The 15,886-nt window shown below is 56.6% G+C and overlaps 1 protein-coding gene, 1 long non-coding RNA gene and 1 pseudogene across 5 annotated transcripts; all 3 read left to right on the top strand.

Moving 5' to 3' along the window:
• Nucleotides 1-10,061: 10,061 nt before the first annotated feature.
• Nucleotides 10,062-11,387, top strand: LOC125157566 (uncharacterized). Its single transcript, XR_007149014.1, has 3 exons — nt 10,062-10,157; nt 11,007-11,109; nt 11,268-11,387. It is a non-coding gene; the product is annotated as an uncharacterized LOC125157566 (long non-coding RNA).
• Nucleotides 11,388-11,687: 300 nt separating this feature from the next.
• LOC125157922 (melanoma-associated antigen 9-like) lies at nt 11,688-13,059 on the top strand. Of its 4 annotated transcripts, XM_047845017.1 has the most exons (3): nt 11,688-12,152; nt 12,375-12,679; nt 12,797-13,059. In XM_047845017.1, the coding sequence occupies exons 1-2, from the start codon at nt 11,832-11,834 to the stop codon at nt 12,564-12,566; spliced, it is 513 nt and encodes a 170-aa protein (XP_047700973.1). In that variant the 5' UTR covers nt 11,688-11,831; the 3' UTR covers nt 12,567-12,679; nt 12,797-13,059. The 4 variants fall into 4 exon arrangements, with proteins under 4 accessions (XP_047700973.1, XP_047700971.1, XP_047700970.1 ...); XM_047845015.1 differs by having other exon boundaries at nt 11,688-12,679; nt 12,826-13,059; XM_047845014.1 differs by having other exon boundaries at nt 11,688-12,679; nt 12,823-13,059.
• A 1,149-nt stretch (nt 13,060-14,208) lies between these two features.
• On the top strand, nt 14,209-14,937 carry LOC125157083 (melanoma-associated antigen 9-like; annotated as a pseudogene).
• The last annotated feature ends 949 nt before the right edge of the window (nt 14,938-15,886 follow it).

Genomic DNA, 15,886 nt, shown 5'->3' with positions numbered 1-15,886 from the left:
GAGAGAGAATAAAAGGGGGGCTATAAACTGAAACGCTACTCTGAAGACAACTTGACATGGGGGTAAGAAAATGGGACTCTTTGTTGGGACTATCTGAGGAGGACCAGCTCACCAGTAGGAACAGTTGTTAGACAGCTAAGCAGAAAGTGTGCAGAGGGGGTAGGAATAAAAGGGGGCTTACAAACTGAGACCCTCCTCTGAGGACAACTTGGCCTAGGGGGCAAGGAAACCGGACTCTTTGCTGCAGCCTATCTAACAAGGCCCAACTAATCAGCAGGAACAGTTGCAGAAGACAAGAGCTTGAAGCGGGGTGGCAGCATTAAAGTGGGGCTACCAACTAAGGCCCTACTCTGAGGACCATGTAACCTGGGGCCAAGAAAACAGGACTCTTTGTTGGGGCCTATCTGAGCAGGACCAAGTTACCAAAGTAGTTGGAAGAGACCAAAGGGGGAAGTGTGTGGGGGCAGGAACAAAAGGGGGACTACCAACGGAAACACACCTCTGAGGAAAACATGCCCTGGGGGCAAGGAAACAGGAATTTTGGGGGGGGGGGTTCTGAGTAGGACCAACTACCTAGAGGGAACAGTTGGAGGGGACCAAAGCAGGCATTGTGTGGGTGAGGCAGCAGGAATAAAAGTGGGGCTGCCAACTGAAACCCTACTTTGAGGACAAATTGACCAGGGGGCAAGAAAATAGGAGTCTTTATTGGGGTCTACCTGAGCAGGACCAAGTAAGCAGCAGGAACTGTTGGAAGAGACCAAAGCAGGAAGTAGGGGGTGCAGGAATAAAAGGGGACGCCAACAACTAAGACCTTACTCTGGGGACAATTTGACCTAGGGGGCAAGTAATTAGGACTCTTTGTTGGGCGTATCTGCGCAGGACCAACTAAGCAGCAGGAATAGTTGGAAGGGACGGAAGCGGGAAGTGTGGGAGAGGGAATAAAAGAGGGCCTACCAACTGAAACCCTACTCCGAGGACAACTTGACTTGGGGGCAAGAAAATAGGACACTTTGTAGGGACTATCTGAGGAGGACCAACTCACCAGTAGGAACAGGTGTTAGATAGCTAAGCAGAAAGTGTGCGAAGGGGGTAGGAATAAAAAGGGGGCTACCTACTGATATGCTTCTCTGAAGACAATGTGACCTAGGGGGCAAGAAAACAGGGCTCTTTCCTGGGGCCTATCTTAGCAGGATCAACTAACCAGCCTGAGCAGTTGAAGAGACCACCTAGGGAAGTGTCGGGTGGAGCAGGAATAAAACTGGGGCACCCAAAGGAAACCCTACTCTGAGGGAAACTGGGCCTCGGGGGCAAGAAAAGAGGACTCTTTCTTGGGGCCCATCTGAGTAGGACCAACTAACCATCAGGAATAGTTGTAAGAGACCAAAGCAGAAAGTGGGAGGAGGCAGAAATAAAAGGGGGGCTATCATCTGAGACCCTACTCTGAGGACAACTTGACTTAGGGGACAAGAAAATAGGACTCTATTTGGGGCCTATCTGAGCAGGACCAACTAAGCAGCAGGAACTGTTGGAAGAGACCAAAGTGGGAATTGGGTGGGGGCAGGAATAACAGGGGGCTAACAACTGAGACCCTACTCTGGGGACAACTTGACCTAGGGAGCAATAAAACAAACAATACTCTTGGTGGGACCTATGTGAGCAGGACCAACTAACTTGCCGTAACACTTGGAAGAGACCAAACCTGGAAGAGCGTTGGGGTCAGGGAAAAAAGTGGGGCTAACAGTTGAAACCCGACTCTGGAGAATTTGACCTGGTGGCAAGAAAATGACTCTTTGTTGGGGCCTATCTGAGCAGGACCAACTAACCAGGAGGAACAGTAGGAAGAGTCGGAAGCAGGAAGTGTGTGTGGGGGGGGGGAGAAGCAGGAATAAAAGGGGGTACCAACTGAAACCCTAGTCTGAGGACAACTTGACCTGGAGGCAAGAGAACAGGACTCTTTGTTGAGCGCTATATAAGCAGGACCAAGTAACCAGCAGGAACAGATGGAAGAGACCAAAGCAGAAAGTATGTGGGGGACAGGAATAAAAGGGGTACTACCAACTGAGCCCCAACTCAGAGGACAACTTGTCCTGGGCACAAAAAAACAGGATTTTTTGTTGGGGCCTATCTGAGCAAGACCAACTAACAAGCAGGAACATTTGGAAGAGACCCAAGCAGAAAGTGTGTGTGTGGGTGGGGGGCAGAAATCAAAGAGGAGGCTACCAACTAGGACCCTCCTCTGGCGACAACTTGATCTAGGCCGCAGGAACATAGGATTTTTGTTGAGGCCTATCTAGGTAGAACAAGTAACCAGCAGGAACAGTTGGAAGAGACCAAACCAGAAAGTGTGGGCGGGCAGGAATAAAAGGGGAGGCTACCATCTGAGACCCTACCCTGGGGACAACTTGACCTAGGGAGCAAAACAAAACAAAACAAAACAAAACAAAACAGGAATCTTGGTGGGGCCTCTCTGAGCAAGACCAACTAACCAGCAGGAACAGTTGAAAGAGACCAAAGAGGGAAGTATGTGGGAAACAGGAATAATGGGGGGGGGGGGGGATACAAACTGAAACTCAACTCTGAGGACAACTTGAACTCGGGGCAAGAAAACAGGAGTATTGTTGGGGCCTGAGAAGGAACATCTAACGAGTAGAACAGTTGAAAGACACCAAATCAGGAAGTGTGTGTCGGGGGGTGGCAGTAGTAAAAGGGGGACTACCATCTGAAATCATACTCTGAGGACAACTTGATTTGAGGGCAGGAAAACAGCACTTTTTGTTGGGGCCTATCTAAGCAGGACAAACTATCCACCCGGAACAGTTGGAAGAGACCAAAGCAGGAAGTGTGTGGGGGTGGGGGGGCGGAATAAAGGGAGGGGGCGACAAACTAAGACCCTACTCTGGGGACAACCTGACCTAGGGGGCAAGAAAACAAGACTCTTTCTTTGGGCGTATCTGAGCAGGACCAAGTAACCACAAGGAGAATTTTGGAAGAAACCAAGGAGGGAATTGTGTGTGGTGCAGGAATAAAAGGGGTGCTACCATCTTAAACCCAACTCTGAGGACAACTTACTTTGGGGCAAGAAAACATGACTTATTCTTGGGGCCTATCTGAGCAGGACCAACTAAACAGCAGGAAGTGTTGGAAGAGAACAAAGCAGGAATGGGAGGAGCAGGAATAAAAAGGGAGGCTACAAATGAGAACCAACTCTGGGGACAACATGACCTAGGGGAGAGAAAATAGGAATCTTTGTTGGGCCCTATATGAGCAGGACAAACTTCCCAACAGGAGCGGTTGGACGAGACCAAGGAGGGAAGCGTGTGGGGCGCAGGAAACAAGGTGGGCTACGAACTTAAACCCAACTCTGAGGACAATTTACCTGGGGGCAAGAAAACATGACTTATTCTTTGGGCCTATCTGAGCAAGACCAACTAACCAGCAGGAACAGTTGGAAGAGATAGGAATTGGAGGGGGGCAGGAATGAAAAGGACGCTACAAATGAGACCCTACTCTGGGGACAACATTTTCTAGGGGGCAACAAAATGGGACACTTTGTTGGGCCCTACCTGAGTAGGACAAACTAACCAACAGAAGAGGTTGGAAGAGACCAAGGAGGGAAGTGTGTGGGGTGCAGGAATAAAAGGGGGGCTACCAACTTAAATCCAACTCTAAGGACACCTTGACCTGGGGACAAGAAAATAGGACTCTTTGTTGGGACCTATCTGAAAGGGAACAACTCACCGCCAGGAACACTTGGAACAGACCAAAGTGGGAAGTGGCAGTTGGGAGGGGCATTAATAAAAGGAGGGCTCCCAACTGACACACTACTCTGAGGACAACATGACCTTGGGGGCAAGTAAACAGGACTCTTTTGCGGGGCCTATCTAAGCAGGACCAGCTAACCAGCAGGAACAGTTGTTAGAGACCCAAGCAGAATGTGTGGGGAGGAAGGAATGAAACGGGAGGCTACCAACTGAGACCCTACTCTGGGGAAAACTTGACCTCGAGGGCAAGAACAGGACTCTTTGTGGAGGACTATCTAAGCAGGACCGACAAACCAGCAGGAACAGTTGGAGCAGACCAAAGTGGGACATGTGGGGGGGACAGCAATAAAAGTGGGGCTACCAATTTACACCCTACTCTGAGGACAACCTGGAACAAGAGAACAGGACTCTTTGTTAGGGCCTATCTGACCAGGACCAACTAACCAGCAGGAGAATTTGGAAGAGACCAAAGAGGGGTGTTGGCTTCAAAGGGGCCTACGGACCGAGACCCTACTCTGAGGACAATGTGACCTGGAGCAGGAAAATAGGACTCTTTACTGGGGCCTATCTGAGAAGTACCAACTAAGCAGCAGGAGTAGTTGGTAGGGATCAAAGCGGGAAGTGGTGGGGGAGGGAATAAAAGGGGGGCTTCAAACTGAGACACTACCCTGGGGACAATTGGAATTAGGGATCAAGAAAACAGGACTCTTGGTGGGGCCTATCTGAGCAGGACCAACCAACCAGCGGGTACAGTTGGAGCACACCGATGTGGGAAGTGTGTGTGTGGGGGGGGGAGCAGGAATCAAAGGGGGTCTACCAACTCAGATCCTACTCTGAGGACAACTTGACCTAGGGGCACTAAATCAGGACTCTTGGGGGACCTATCTGAGCAGGACCAACTAACCCACAAGAACAGTTGGAAGAGGCCAAACTTGGAATTGGGGGGGAAGAAATAAAATGGTGGCAACCAACTGAGACCCTACTCTGAGGACAACTTGACCCGGGGGGGGCAACAAAACAGGAAACTTGGTCTGGGCCTCTCTGAGCAGGATCAACTAATCAGCAGGAAGAGTTGGAAGAGACCAAAGCGAGAAGTGTGGGGGTTCAGACATAAAACAGGGGCAACCAAGTCAGACCCTACTCTGAGGACATCGTGACCTTGGGGGCAAGAAACGGGACTCTTTCTCCGGGGCTATCTGAGAAGACGCACTCACCAGCAGGAACAGTTGGAAGAGACCAGAGCAAGAAGCGTTGTGGGACAGGAATAAAAAGGGGGCTACCAATGGAGACAGTACTCTGAGGGCAAGTTAGTCTGGGGGTAAGAAAACAGGACTTTTTGTTGGGGCCTATCTGAGCAGGACCAACTAACTAACAGGAGAAGTTGGAAGAGGCCAAGAAGGGAAGTGTGTGAGGTACAGGAATAAAAGCGGGGGCTACCACCTTATACCCAACTCTGAGAACAACTTGACCTGGGGGCAAGGAAACACGATTATTTTGGGGCCTATCTGAGCAGTACCGACTAACCAGTAGTAAGAGTTGGAAGAGAACAAAGCAGGAACTGTGTGTTGGGGGTGGTGGTGGCAGGAATAAAAAGGGGGCTACCAATTAAACCCTACTTTGAGGACAGCTTGACCTAGGGGCATGAAAATAGGACTCTTTGTTGGGGCCTAACTGAGCAGGATAAAGGAACAGTTGCAAGAGACCAAATTGAGAAGTGGTCTTGGGGGGGGGAGCTATAAAAGGGGTGCTACCAACTAAGACCCTACTCTGGAAACAACTTTACGTAGGAGGCAGAAAATATGTTTCCTTGATGGGGCCTATCTGAGCAGTACCAACTATACCAGCAGGAAGGGTTGGAACAGTCCAAAGCGGGAAGTGTCGGGGGGGGCAGCAATAAAAATGGTGCTCCCAACTGAGACCGTACTCTGAGGACAGCTTGACTCTGGGGACCATAAAACAGGACATTTTGGGGGGGCCTATCTGAGATTGATGTCTAACCAGCAGGAACAGTTGGAAGAGACTAATGCAGGAAGTGTGGGGGGCAGGAATAAAAGGGGGGGCTAGTAACTGAGACCATACTCTGAGGGCAACTTGATCTAGGGGGCAAGAAAACAGGGCTCTTTGTTGGGACCTATCTGATAAGGACGAACTAACCAGCAGGAACAGTTGGAAGAGACCAAAGCAGGAAGTGGGGTGGGGAGGGAATAAAAGGGGGACTACAAACTGAAATCCTACTCTGAGGACAAGTTGACTTGGTGGCAAGAAAGTAGGACTTTTTGTTGTGGCCTATCTGAGCAGAACCAACCAACCAGCAGTAAAATCTGGAAGGACCAAACCAGGAAGGTGGGGGGGGGCAGGAACAAATGGGGGGCTACAAATTGAGATGCTACCCTGTGGACAACTTGACACACGAGGCAAGAAAACATGACTCTTATTGGGGCCTATCTGAGTCGGACCAACTAACGAGCAGGAACAGTTGGATGAGATCAAAGCAGGAAGTGGGGAGGCAGGAATAAAAGTGGACACCAACTGAGATCCTACTCTATGGACAACGTGACCTGGGGGGCAAGAAACCAGGGTTCTTCCTTCTGGCCTATCTGAGCGGTACTACCTAATCAGCAGGAAGAGCTGGAAGGCACCAAAGCAGGAAGTGTGGGAGGCATGAGTAAAAGGGGGGCTACCAACGAAGACCCTACTCTGAGGACAACTTGAACTGGGGCAAGTAAACAGGGCTCTTTGTTGGGGCCTATCTGACCAGGACCAACTAGCCACCAGGAGTACTTGAAGAGACCAAAGCGAGAAGTTTGCCAGGGCAGGTATAAACGGGGGCTACCAACTGAGACCCTAATCTGAGGACGACTTGGCCTGGGGGCAAGAAAACAGGACTCCCTTTTGTGGCCCATGTGAGCAGGACCAAGTAACCAATAGACCAGTTGGAATGGACCAAAGCTGGAAGTGGGGGGGGGCAGGAAAAAAGGGAGGCAACCAACACACACCCTACTCTGAGGACAACGTGACCTCGGGGGCAAGAAAACAGGACTCTTGGTTTGTGCCTATGTGAGCTGGACCAACTAACCAGCAGGAACAGTTGGAAGAGACCAAACCAGGAAGTGTGTTTGGAGGAGTGGCAGGAATATAAAGGGGACTACCAAATTAAACCAGATGCTGAGAACAATGTGACCTAGGGGCATGAAATTAGGACTGTTTCTTGCAGCCTACTTGAGAAGGAACAATTAACCAGCAGGAACACTTGGAAGATACCAAAGCAGGAACTGGGTGGATCGGGAATAAAAGGGGGCTACCAACTAAGACCCTACTCTGGAGACAACTTGACCTGGGGGGAAAGAAAACAGGAATCATGGTGCAGCCTATCTGAGCAGGGCCAACTAACCAGCAGGAAGAGATGAAAGAGACCAAAGTGAGAAGTGGGGGAGGGGAGCACTAAAAGGGGGGCTACAAACTTAAACCCAACTCTGAGGACAACTTGACCTGGGGCCAAGAAAACAGGACTTTTTGTTGGGCCTTACTGAACAAGACCAACTAATCAGCAGGAGCAGTTGAAAGAGACCAAACCAGGAAGTGTGTGTGTGGGGGGCGTGGTCAGCAGGTACAAAAGGGGGGTGCCAAATTAAACACAACTGTGAGGACAACTTGTCCTAGGGGCAGGAAAATAGGATTCTTTGTGGAGACATACACAAGCAGGACAAACTAACCTATAGGAACAGTTGGAAGAGACCAAAGCAGGAAGGGGGAGGCAGGAATAAAAGGGGAGGCTACCACCTGAAATCCTACTCTGAGGTCAACTTGACCTAGTGGAATAAAAATAGGACTCGTAGTTGGGGCCTATCTGAGCAGGACCAATTAACCAGCAGGAACAGGTTGAAAAGACCGAAGCAGGAAGTGTGGGGTGGGCAATAGGAATAAAAGGGGGGGGGGGCACCAACCGACTCCCTACTCTGATGACCACTTGACCTGGGGGAAAGAAAATAGGACTCTTTGTTGGTCCCTATCTGAGCAGGACCAAGTAACAAGCAGGAACCGTTGGAAGAGACCAAAGTAGACAGAGTGGGAGGGCAGGGAAAAAAAAGGGGGGGGGGCTACCAAATAAGACCCTACTCTGGGGACAACTTGATCTAGATGGTAAGAAAACAAGACTGTTTGTTCGGTCCTATCTGAGCAGGAGCAAATAACCAGCAGGAGCCTTTGGAAGAGAACCAAACGGAAATGGGGGTGGGGGGATAAGAGGGGGCCTGACAAATGGGACCCAATTCTGAGGACAACTTAACCTGGCGGCAAGATAATAGGACTCTTTGGGGGCCAATCTGAGTAGGACCAACTAACCAGTGGGAACAGTTGGAAGGGGCCAAAGCAGGAATTGGGGGGCAGGAATAAAAGGGGGGCTACCAGCTGAGACCATACTCTGAGAACAACTGGACAAAGCGGGCAAGTAAATTAAGACTCTTATTTGGAGCCAATCTGAGTAGGACCATCTAACCAGCAGGAAGAGTTGGAAGAGACCAAAGCAGGAAGTGTGGTGAGCAGGAATGAAAGGGGGCTAGTAACTGAGACCCTACTCAGAACACTACTTGACCCAGGGGGCAAGAAAACAGGACTCTTTATTGGGGCCTGTTGAGCAGGACCAACTACACATCAGGAATCGTTGGAAGAGACCAAACCGGTAAGTGGGAGGGAGCAGGAGTAATAGGGGGGCTGCCAACTGAGTCCCTACTCTGAGGACAACTTGTGTTGGGGACAAGGCAACAGGACTCTTTGCTGGGACATATCTGAGCATGACCAACAAACCAGTGATTACAGTTGGAAGAGACCAAAGCAAGAAATGTGTGTGTGGGGGTGTGGCAGGAATAAACGGGGGGGGGGGCTACCAACTGCAACAGTACTCTGAGGACAACATGACATGGGGTCAAGAAAATAGAACACTTTGTTGGGGCCCTGTCGGAGCAGAACCAACCAACCAGCAAGAACAGCTAGAAGAGACCAAAGCAAGAAGAGAGGGGGGAGGAATAGAAGGGGGGCTACCAACTGAGACACTCCTCTGAGGACAACTGGTTCTAGGAGCAAGAAAACAGGAGGCTTTGTTCAGGCCTATCTGAGCAGGACCAAGTAACCAGCAGGAACAGTTGGAAGAGAGAAAAGTCGGAAGTGTGTGTGGCGGGGCGGCAGGAATAATAGGGGGGAAGGGCCCAGGCTCTTCTGCAGCAGGTGTGGGGACTTCATGGAGATCCGCAGGGCCCATCCCGCCCCGGGGAGAGGAGATCAGCCTGGGCCGCGGGTGCCGGGGTACGTGTAGAGGGTGGCCGCAGGCCCCGTCCACTCAACTGTGCCTCGGGGATCTGAGGAAGCTGAGGACCTTGGGGTGAGGGACAGGATCCTAGGTCAGGAAACGGCAGGGACACAGGACGGGGCCACGGTGTCCAGGTGGGGGCAGACGGAGGACTGAGGGACTCGGGCCCCCAGGACAGAGGGGACGCCCCAAAGTTCAAGACTTCAGGCCTTCTGAGAAGGGCCCTTGGGAGGCATGGGGACTCGCGGAGGAGAGTCGGGCCAGACTTCCGCAGCCGGGTCTCAGAGACACCGGAGGAGGCGCAGGGGGCGGGGGGTGGCTGGGACACCTCAGGTGGGCAGAGGGCAGGGGCCGTGTCCCGGGGCGATTCCTAATGAGGAACAGAGGGACCTGCAGGCAAAGGAACCTGGACCCCACAAGAGAGTCAGTCCGCGCAGGCCCCCGGGAGGGATGGGGACACTGGGCGAGGCTGGACTTGGGCATCCGGGTCTCGGATCACCTGGACGGGGGAGTGGGGGTCGGATGGGTGAGCTGGGGAGAACCGAGGACCCGCTGTCTGTTGGGAGCAGCCGCTCCGGTGGGCAGAGGGGAGGAGGGCCCAGGTGCTGTCAGGAGACCAGGTCCACCCCAGCCCAGAGCTACGAAGTCAGTCCGTGCCGCAGGCCCGGGGAGCCCCTGCATCGGGCGGCCAGAGGTGGCCGGCGCCCCGTCACTGAGCCTGGGCGGTGCGTCCCAGAGACCTTCAGACCGCGGTCTGAGGGGCACGAGTTCCCATCGTCAGCGGCCACGCACACAGGCCGTCCCCGGGGTGCAGGAGGCCACGGAGGGAACACCAAGGGAGGGACTCTGGCCCCCAGAACGCAGGCCCCGGCCCGGAAGGCGACCCCTAGCGGCAACCGAGGGAAGCCCCTAGTGGGAATGAGGCCCCGCGGGGTGTCTGGACTTCCGCATCCGGGTCTCAAGAGACTGGCGGGGCGGGGCGGGGCGAGGGGGCCTGGGCCTCGGCGTCGGCGTCGCGTCGGCGTCGGCGTCTTCCGGCCGCGCCTCGAATCCCGTCAGGCGCGGGAAGGGCGCAGAGCCTCGTGGGCTTCGAGGTGAGGCCCAGAGGGAGGAGCGAGGGGGCCGGGACCCAGAGGGGAATGAGTCCGGCGGTGGGGGCGGCGGTGGAGGCCGCAGGGCGGCGCGACCACGACGACTGTGACCAGGGCGTGAGGCGTGGGCGGACTCGGGCTCTAGGTCCCAGCCCGACTGAGAGCTGGTTGCGCGCGAGGAGCCGGCGTCAGGCGGCAGAGCCCGAGGCCCAGGCCGCCCAGGGAGTCCGGATGGGGACGAGAGGATAGGGCTGAGGGACCCCCAAGGAAGCCACGTGAGCCCCCCGCCATCGGCCCCGGGCCTCCCCGGACTTGGTCGCCTCGTGCGCCGCCAGCCGCCTTGGCCCGGACCTCGCCGGGCCGTGAGGGTTGTGGTGGGAGGCAGCGGGCCCGGGGCTCCCCGGGAGAGCCCTGCGGGAGGACGGCCGGAGGCCCCCTTGGACCCCAGCCCCGGGGCCGCCCTCGGAAAGCCGCCCCCGCGGTGGGTCTGGGCGAGGGGAGGGCCTTGGTGTGCGGGGCTGGACCCCGGTCAGCCGAGGCAGGATCCCGGGCCCTGGCCGGGGTGCAGGGGAGAGAGGAGGCGCTGCCTCGCAGCCCAGGACACCTGCCTAGGGCCCAGGCCTGCCCTGCCGCTCGGGTCCGCTCTGGCTGTCAGCGGAGGCCCAGAAGGGGCAGGCCCAGGCTGGATGGGGGGTGGGGGGGTGGGGGCTCCCGGGGCGGGGCCGCCCAGAGTCCTGGCCAGAATCTCCTGGCCGCAGTGGGGGGGTGGGGGCCCGGGACGATGCTCGCGGTCTGCACCCACCCTGAGACCCTGAGGCGCCCCCTCCCTCCCCCCCTCCCTCCCTCTTCCAGGGGCTCTGCGAGCTCTGCAGTTGAGGCCTTGGTCTGAGGCAGGAGTCCTGAGGTCACAGAGCAGAGGAGGCGCGGCCGCGTGCCAGTCGGTTGTCCAGGCGAGGTGCGTGCCCCGCGCGTGGGGCCGGGGGCTCGCCCATCCCACCCCAGAGGGGACCCCTCGGCCCCCAACCCCCACGCGGCCCCGCTCTCAGGCCTGGGAGCTCGGGGTCTGGGTGGGCTGGGCCTCCCCCTGAGGAGCCACCCCTCTTCTGTCTTCAGGGCCTGGCGACCATCATGCCCCTGGGTGAGAGCAGTGTGTTCTGCAAGCTGAAGGAGGAGCCAAGAGAGGTCCCGCTGCCATGGGATGCACCGCTGCCAGAGCCTGAGGACAGGGAGGTGGAGGAGTTGGAGTTGAAGAAGGAGGAGGTGGAGTTGAAGAAGGAGGAGGAGGAGGAGGAGGTGGAGGAGGTGGAGTTGAAGGAGGAGAAGGCGGAGGAGGAGGAGGTGGAAGAAGTGGATTTGGAGGTGGAGGTTGAGGTGGAGGAGGTGGAGGTTGAGGTGGAGGAGGTGGAGTCGGAGGAAGAGGAGTTGGAAGAGGAGGAGTTGGAGTTGGAGGTGGAGGAGGTGGAGTCGGAGGAAGAGGAGGAGTTGGAGGAGGAGAAAGCAGAGGAGGAGGAGGAGGGGGGATACCCATCTCCCTCCTCCTCCTCCTCCTCCTCTCCTTCCTCCCTGTCCTCCTCCTGCTCTGTCCTCATTCTGGTCCCCCTGGAGGAGGGGTCTGCTGCTGCCGGGTCCCCGATTCCTCCCCAGAGCCCTCGGAGCTCCTGCCCCTCCCCCAGTGCCATGGCAGGCGCTTCGGGGAGCCAGTCCCACCAGGGCTCCAGCAGCCCCGATGAGGAGGGGTCGAGCACCTGGGGGGCCCCGGCAGGGGCCCAGGCCTCGCTCCCAGATGCGCTCTGCGTGAAGGTGGCCGGCCTGGTGCTGCTTCTGCTCCTCAAGTATCGCACCAAGCAGCCGACCACACGGGCGGAGATGCTGGCGGCGGTTAGCCAAGATGACCAGGACCGCTTCCCCGTGATCTTCCGCCGAGCCTGCGAGTATCTGCAGCTGGTCTTTGGAGTCGACGTGAAGGAAGTGGACCCCCGCGAGCGCTCCTACGTCCTGGTCAGCATCCTGGGCCTCAGCTGCGATGGGACGCCGAGTGGTAGGGACGGCATGCCCAAGACCAGCCTCCTGGTGCTGGTCCTATGGGTGATCCTCCTGGAGGACGACCGTGCCCCTGAGGAGGCGGTGTGGGAAGCGCTGGGGGTCATGGGGGTGTATGCCGGCAGGGAGCACGTATTCTATGGGGAGCCCAGGGAGCTGCTGACCGAAGTCTGGGTGCAGGAAGGGTACCTGGAGTACCGGCAGGTGCCCGGCAGCGAGCCCGCACGCTACGAGTTCCTGTGGGGTCCCAGGGCCCACGCAGAAACCAGCGGCGTGCAAGTGCTGCAGCACATCCTGGCGGTCAACAGCAGGCAGCCCGGGTCTCCGTGTCTGTCCGAAGACGCTGTGAGCCATGAGGAAGAGCGGGCCTGAGCCCGAGGGGCAGCCGGGCCCGTTCCCACCTGGGGTCGAGCAGCTTCTCCTGCGGGACACGCAGCCAGGCCACTTCTCCCCTGCGAGTGCGAGCAGAGCGGGCGCTGGGCGTTGTGAGTAGTGGAGGGCCAGGGCGGCTTGGGGGAAAGCGGGGCCAAGCGCACGTTTGGGTGGGTTCTTGTTCTCTGTCTACGTGGCCTCGGAAATCGATCTTTGTTTCCTCGAGGAAGTTTTCAGATGTCGTTCCTTGTCATAGAAGGTTTCGTGAGCTTCGGGCTCAGTGTGGGAGCGGCACCCACGCCACAGGTGTTCAAGAGTCAGAGTTGTGCCGTTTGGTGCAACGAGCTGGGAACCCTTCCGTCCTCGTTCGGGATCCAGAAGGGAATCGCGGTGCCTGGGCTGGGCACAGACAGGGATGTCTTGCAAACGTGAAGACCCTGGCAGTAAACGGATGGTTTCAGGACATGGAGAAATAAAAGATGTTCGTTCTTGCTTCTTGTCCCTTGTCATCTGTCATTCTGGACAAGGGACATAGAGATGTGTGCCTGCCTTTGCTTGGGTCTCCAAGAAAGGAGGAGACACTCGATCTGAGCAGAGGTCCCCAGCTCACTGGGACATTTGTGGCCGGACATTCGCTGAGCTCTGCTCACGCTCGGAAGGGCCCTGTGTTGGCAGTGAGGACACTAGGAGAGGCAGGACACGTCCCACCCATAGGTGACTATCTAGCAGCTGCGGTCCCCATGGGAAGGCAGGGAAAGGTCCCCTAAGAGGAACAGAAGAAATGAAAGAAGGCTGAGGCGGTGGGGCTCCAGGGGGGGAGCCCTGCAGTGGAGATGCCCTGCCCGAGCCAGGCTGGCCTGGGATCTCTGTTCAGTGCGATGCCTTCTGGGCAGCTGATCACAATGTAGCGGGGAGGGGACAGTGGCTGCGGTGTGCTCCCTGCCTCTGTCTCCAGGAAGGCGGGGAGTGAGAGCCTGGGTCTGAGGCGCACAGACTCAGCTGTGCAGAGGGCGGGGGCACGGCCCGAGCCGGTCAGAGTCAAGGTGAGGATCCCGGAAAGGATGGTGACAGAGGTGGGAGCCTCAGTCTGGGATGCCTGGTTCGGGCCGGCAGAGAGAAGGGGCCCGGCCGGGCAGCAAGGCGTGCACGTCGACATGTGAGGGAGCACGGCCGGCCCCCCATCCCGGAATCCAGGTCAGTCCAGCCGGCAGCCCGAGAGACCCCGGCAGGGTGGTCAGGCGGAGCCCTTCTCCCAGCGGGGCTAAGGGTGGTAGACTCGGGGACCCAGAGGGACGGGCCCAGGCTCATCCTGGAGCTGGTGTCTGGACCTGAGGGAGAGCGGTAGGGCCTACTACACCCACCCACCCTGGGTAGAGGCGCTCAGGCCCCGCTGAGGCCGGGGTTTCTGGAGAGGGCGGCCGCAGGCTGTGTCCACTCAACCGTACCTCGGTGGTTTGAGGGAGCTGAGGACCTTGGGGTGAGGGACAGGATCCCAGGTAAGAAAGGGCAGGGGCACAGGCCGGGTGGTGGGTCCAAGAGGGGACATGGGGGGAGGACCGAAGGACTCAGGTCCCTAGGACACAGAGAAGGAACCTGCCAGAGTTCGGGCACCCGCGTCCTTCTGTGAAGGGCCATGGGCAGGATGGGCATCTGGGTGGATGAGTCGGGCCAGACTTCCACAGTGGAGTCTCACAGACACGGGGTGTGTGTGTGTGTGTGTGTGTGTGTGTGTGTGGGCGGGGGGAGGCGGCTGGGACACCTCAAGTGGGCAGAGGGCAGGGCCTGGGCCCTGTGGCCATTCTTGGCGAGGATGCAGAAGGAGGACAGAGGGAGCCTGGGCCCCTCAACAGAGTCAGTCTGAGCCTTCCGAATGCCTGCCCCTCCCCCGCTGACATGGCAGGTGCTCCGTGGAGCCAGTCCGATGAGGACCCCAGCAGCCCCGATGAGGAGGGGTCCAGCACCAGAGGGGCCCCAGAAGGAGCCCAGCCCTCGCTCCCAGATGCATTCGGCATGAGGCTGGCTGACCTGGTGGCATTCCTGCTCCTCAAGTATCCCACTCAGCAGCCGACCGACCACACAGGCGGAGATGCTGGTGGCGGTCGGCCAAGATGACCAGGACCACGTCTCCGTGATCTTCCACCAAGCCTGCGAGTATCTGCAGCTGGTCTTTGGTGTTGACGTGAAGGAAGCGGACGCCAGAGACCACTCCTTCTTCCTGGTCACCATCCTTGGCCTGATATGTGATGGGATGCTAAGCAGTAGGCAGGGCATGCCCACGGCCAGCCTCCTGGTGCTGGTCTTGGGGGTGGTCCTCCTGGAGAACAACTGTGCCCCTGAGGAGGGGGTGTGGAACGTGCGGGCTACCAACTGAGGCCTACTCTGATGACAATGTGACCTAGGGGCAAGAAATCAGGATGTGTCATCAGGGCATTACGTGAGCAGCACCAACTAACCAGCGGGATCAGTTGGAAGAGACCAAAGTGGGAAGTGTGTGGCCACCATGAATAAAAGGGGAGCTAACAACTGAAAACCAACTCTGAGAACAACGTGACTTGGGGGCAAGAAAACAGGACTTTCTTTTGGGGCTTATCTGAGCAGGACCAACTAACCAGATGGAACAGTTGGAAAAGACCAAAGCAGAAAGTGGGGGGGAGGGGCTACCAACTGGGATCCTACTCTGAGGACCACTTGATTTAGAGGACAAGAAAACAGGACTCTTTTCTCGGGCCTAAATGCACAGGGCCAACTAACCAGCAGGAATATTTGGTGGAGACCAAAGATGGGAGTGTGTGCTGGGGAGGGGTGGCTGGAATAAAACGGGGGCTACCAACTGGAACCCTACTCTGAGGACAACTTGACCTGGGGGAAAGATAAAAGGACTCATTGTTGTGGCCTATTTGAAGAGGACCAACTAACCGGCAGGAGCACGTGGAAGAGACCGAGGCGGAACTTTGTTGGCGGTAGGAATAAACGGGGGGCTGCCAACTGAGAAACTACTCTGAGGGCAACTTGAACTGGGGGCAAGAGAACAGGACTCTTTGTTGGGGCCTCTCTGAGCAGGAACACCTAATCAGCAGGACCAGTAGGAAGAGACCAAAGCAGAAACTGTGAGGGGGGCAGCAGGAATAAAAGGGGGCAACCACCTGAAACCATTCTCTGAGTAGAACTTTACGTGGGGGCAAGAAAAAAGGACTCTTTGTTGGGGCCTATCTGTGCCGGAGCAACTAACCAGCATTAACATTTTGAAGAGACCAATGCAGGAAGTGGGGGAAACGAATAAAAGGGAAGGCAACCATCTGAGACCCTATCCTGAACATAAT

Source organism: Prionailurus viverrinus, chromosome X (assembly GCF_022837055.1).
Source record: "Prionailurus viverrinus isolate Anna chromosome X, UM_Priviv_1.0, whole genome shotgun sequence".
Lineage (NCBI taxonomy): Eukaryota > Metazoa > Chordata > Mammalia > Carnivora > Felidae > Prionailurus > Prionailurus viverrinus.
The sequence above is the reverse complement of the archived record's forward strand: the minus strand, read 5'-3'. Positions and strand labels throughout refer to the sequence as shown.

Bases quoted from the DNA above. Each gene is read 5' to 3' on its own strand.
- LOC125157922 (XM_047845015.1), top strand. From the start codon at position 11,832: ATGGCAGGCGCTTCGGGGAGCCAGTCCCACCAGGGCTCCAGCAGCCCC.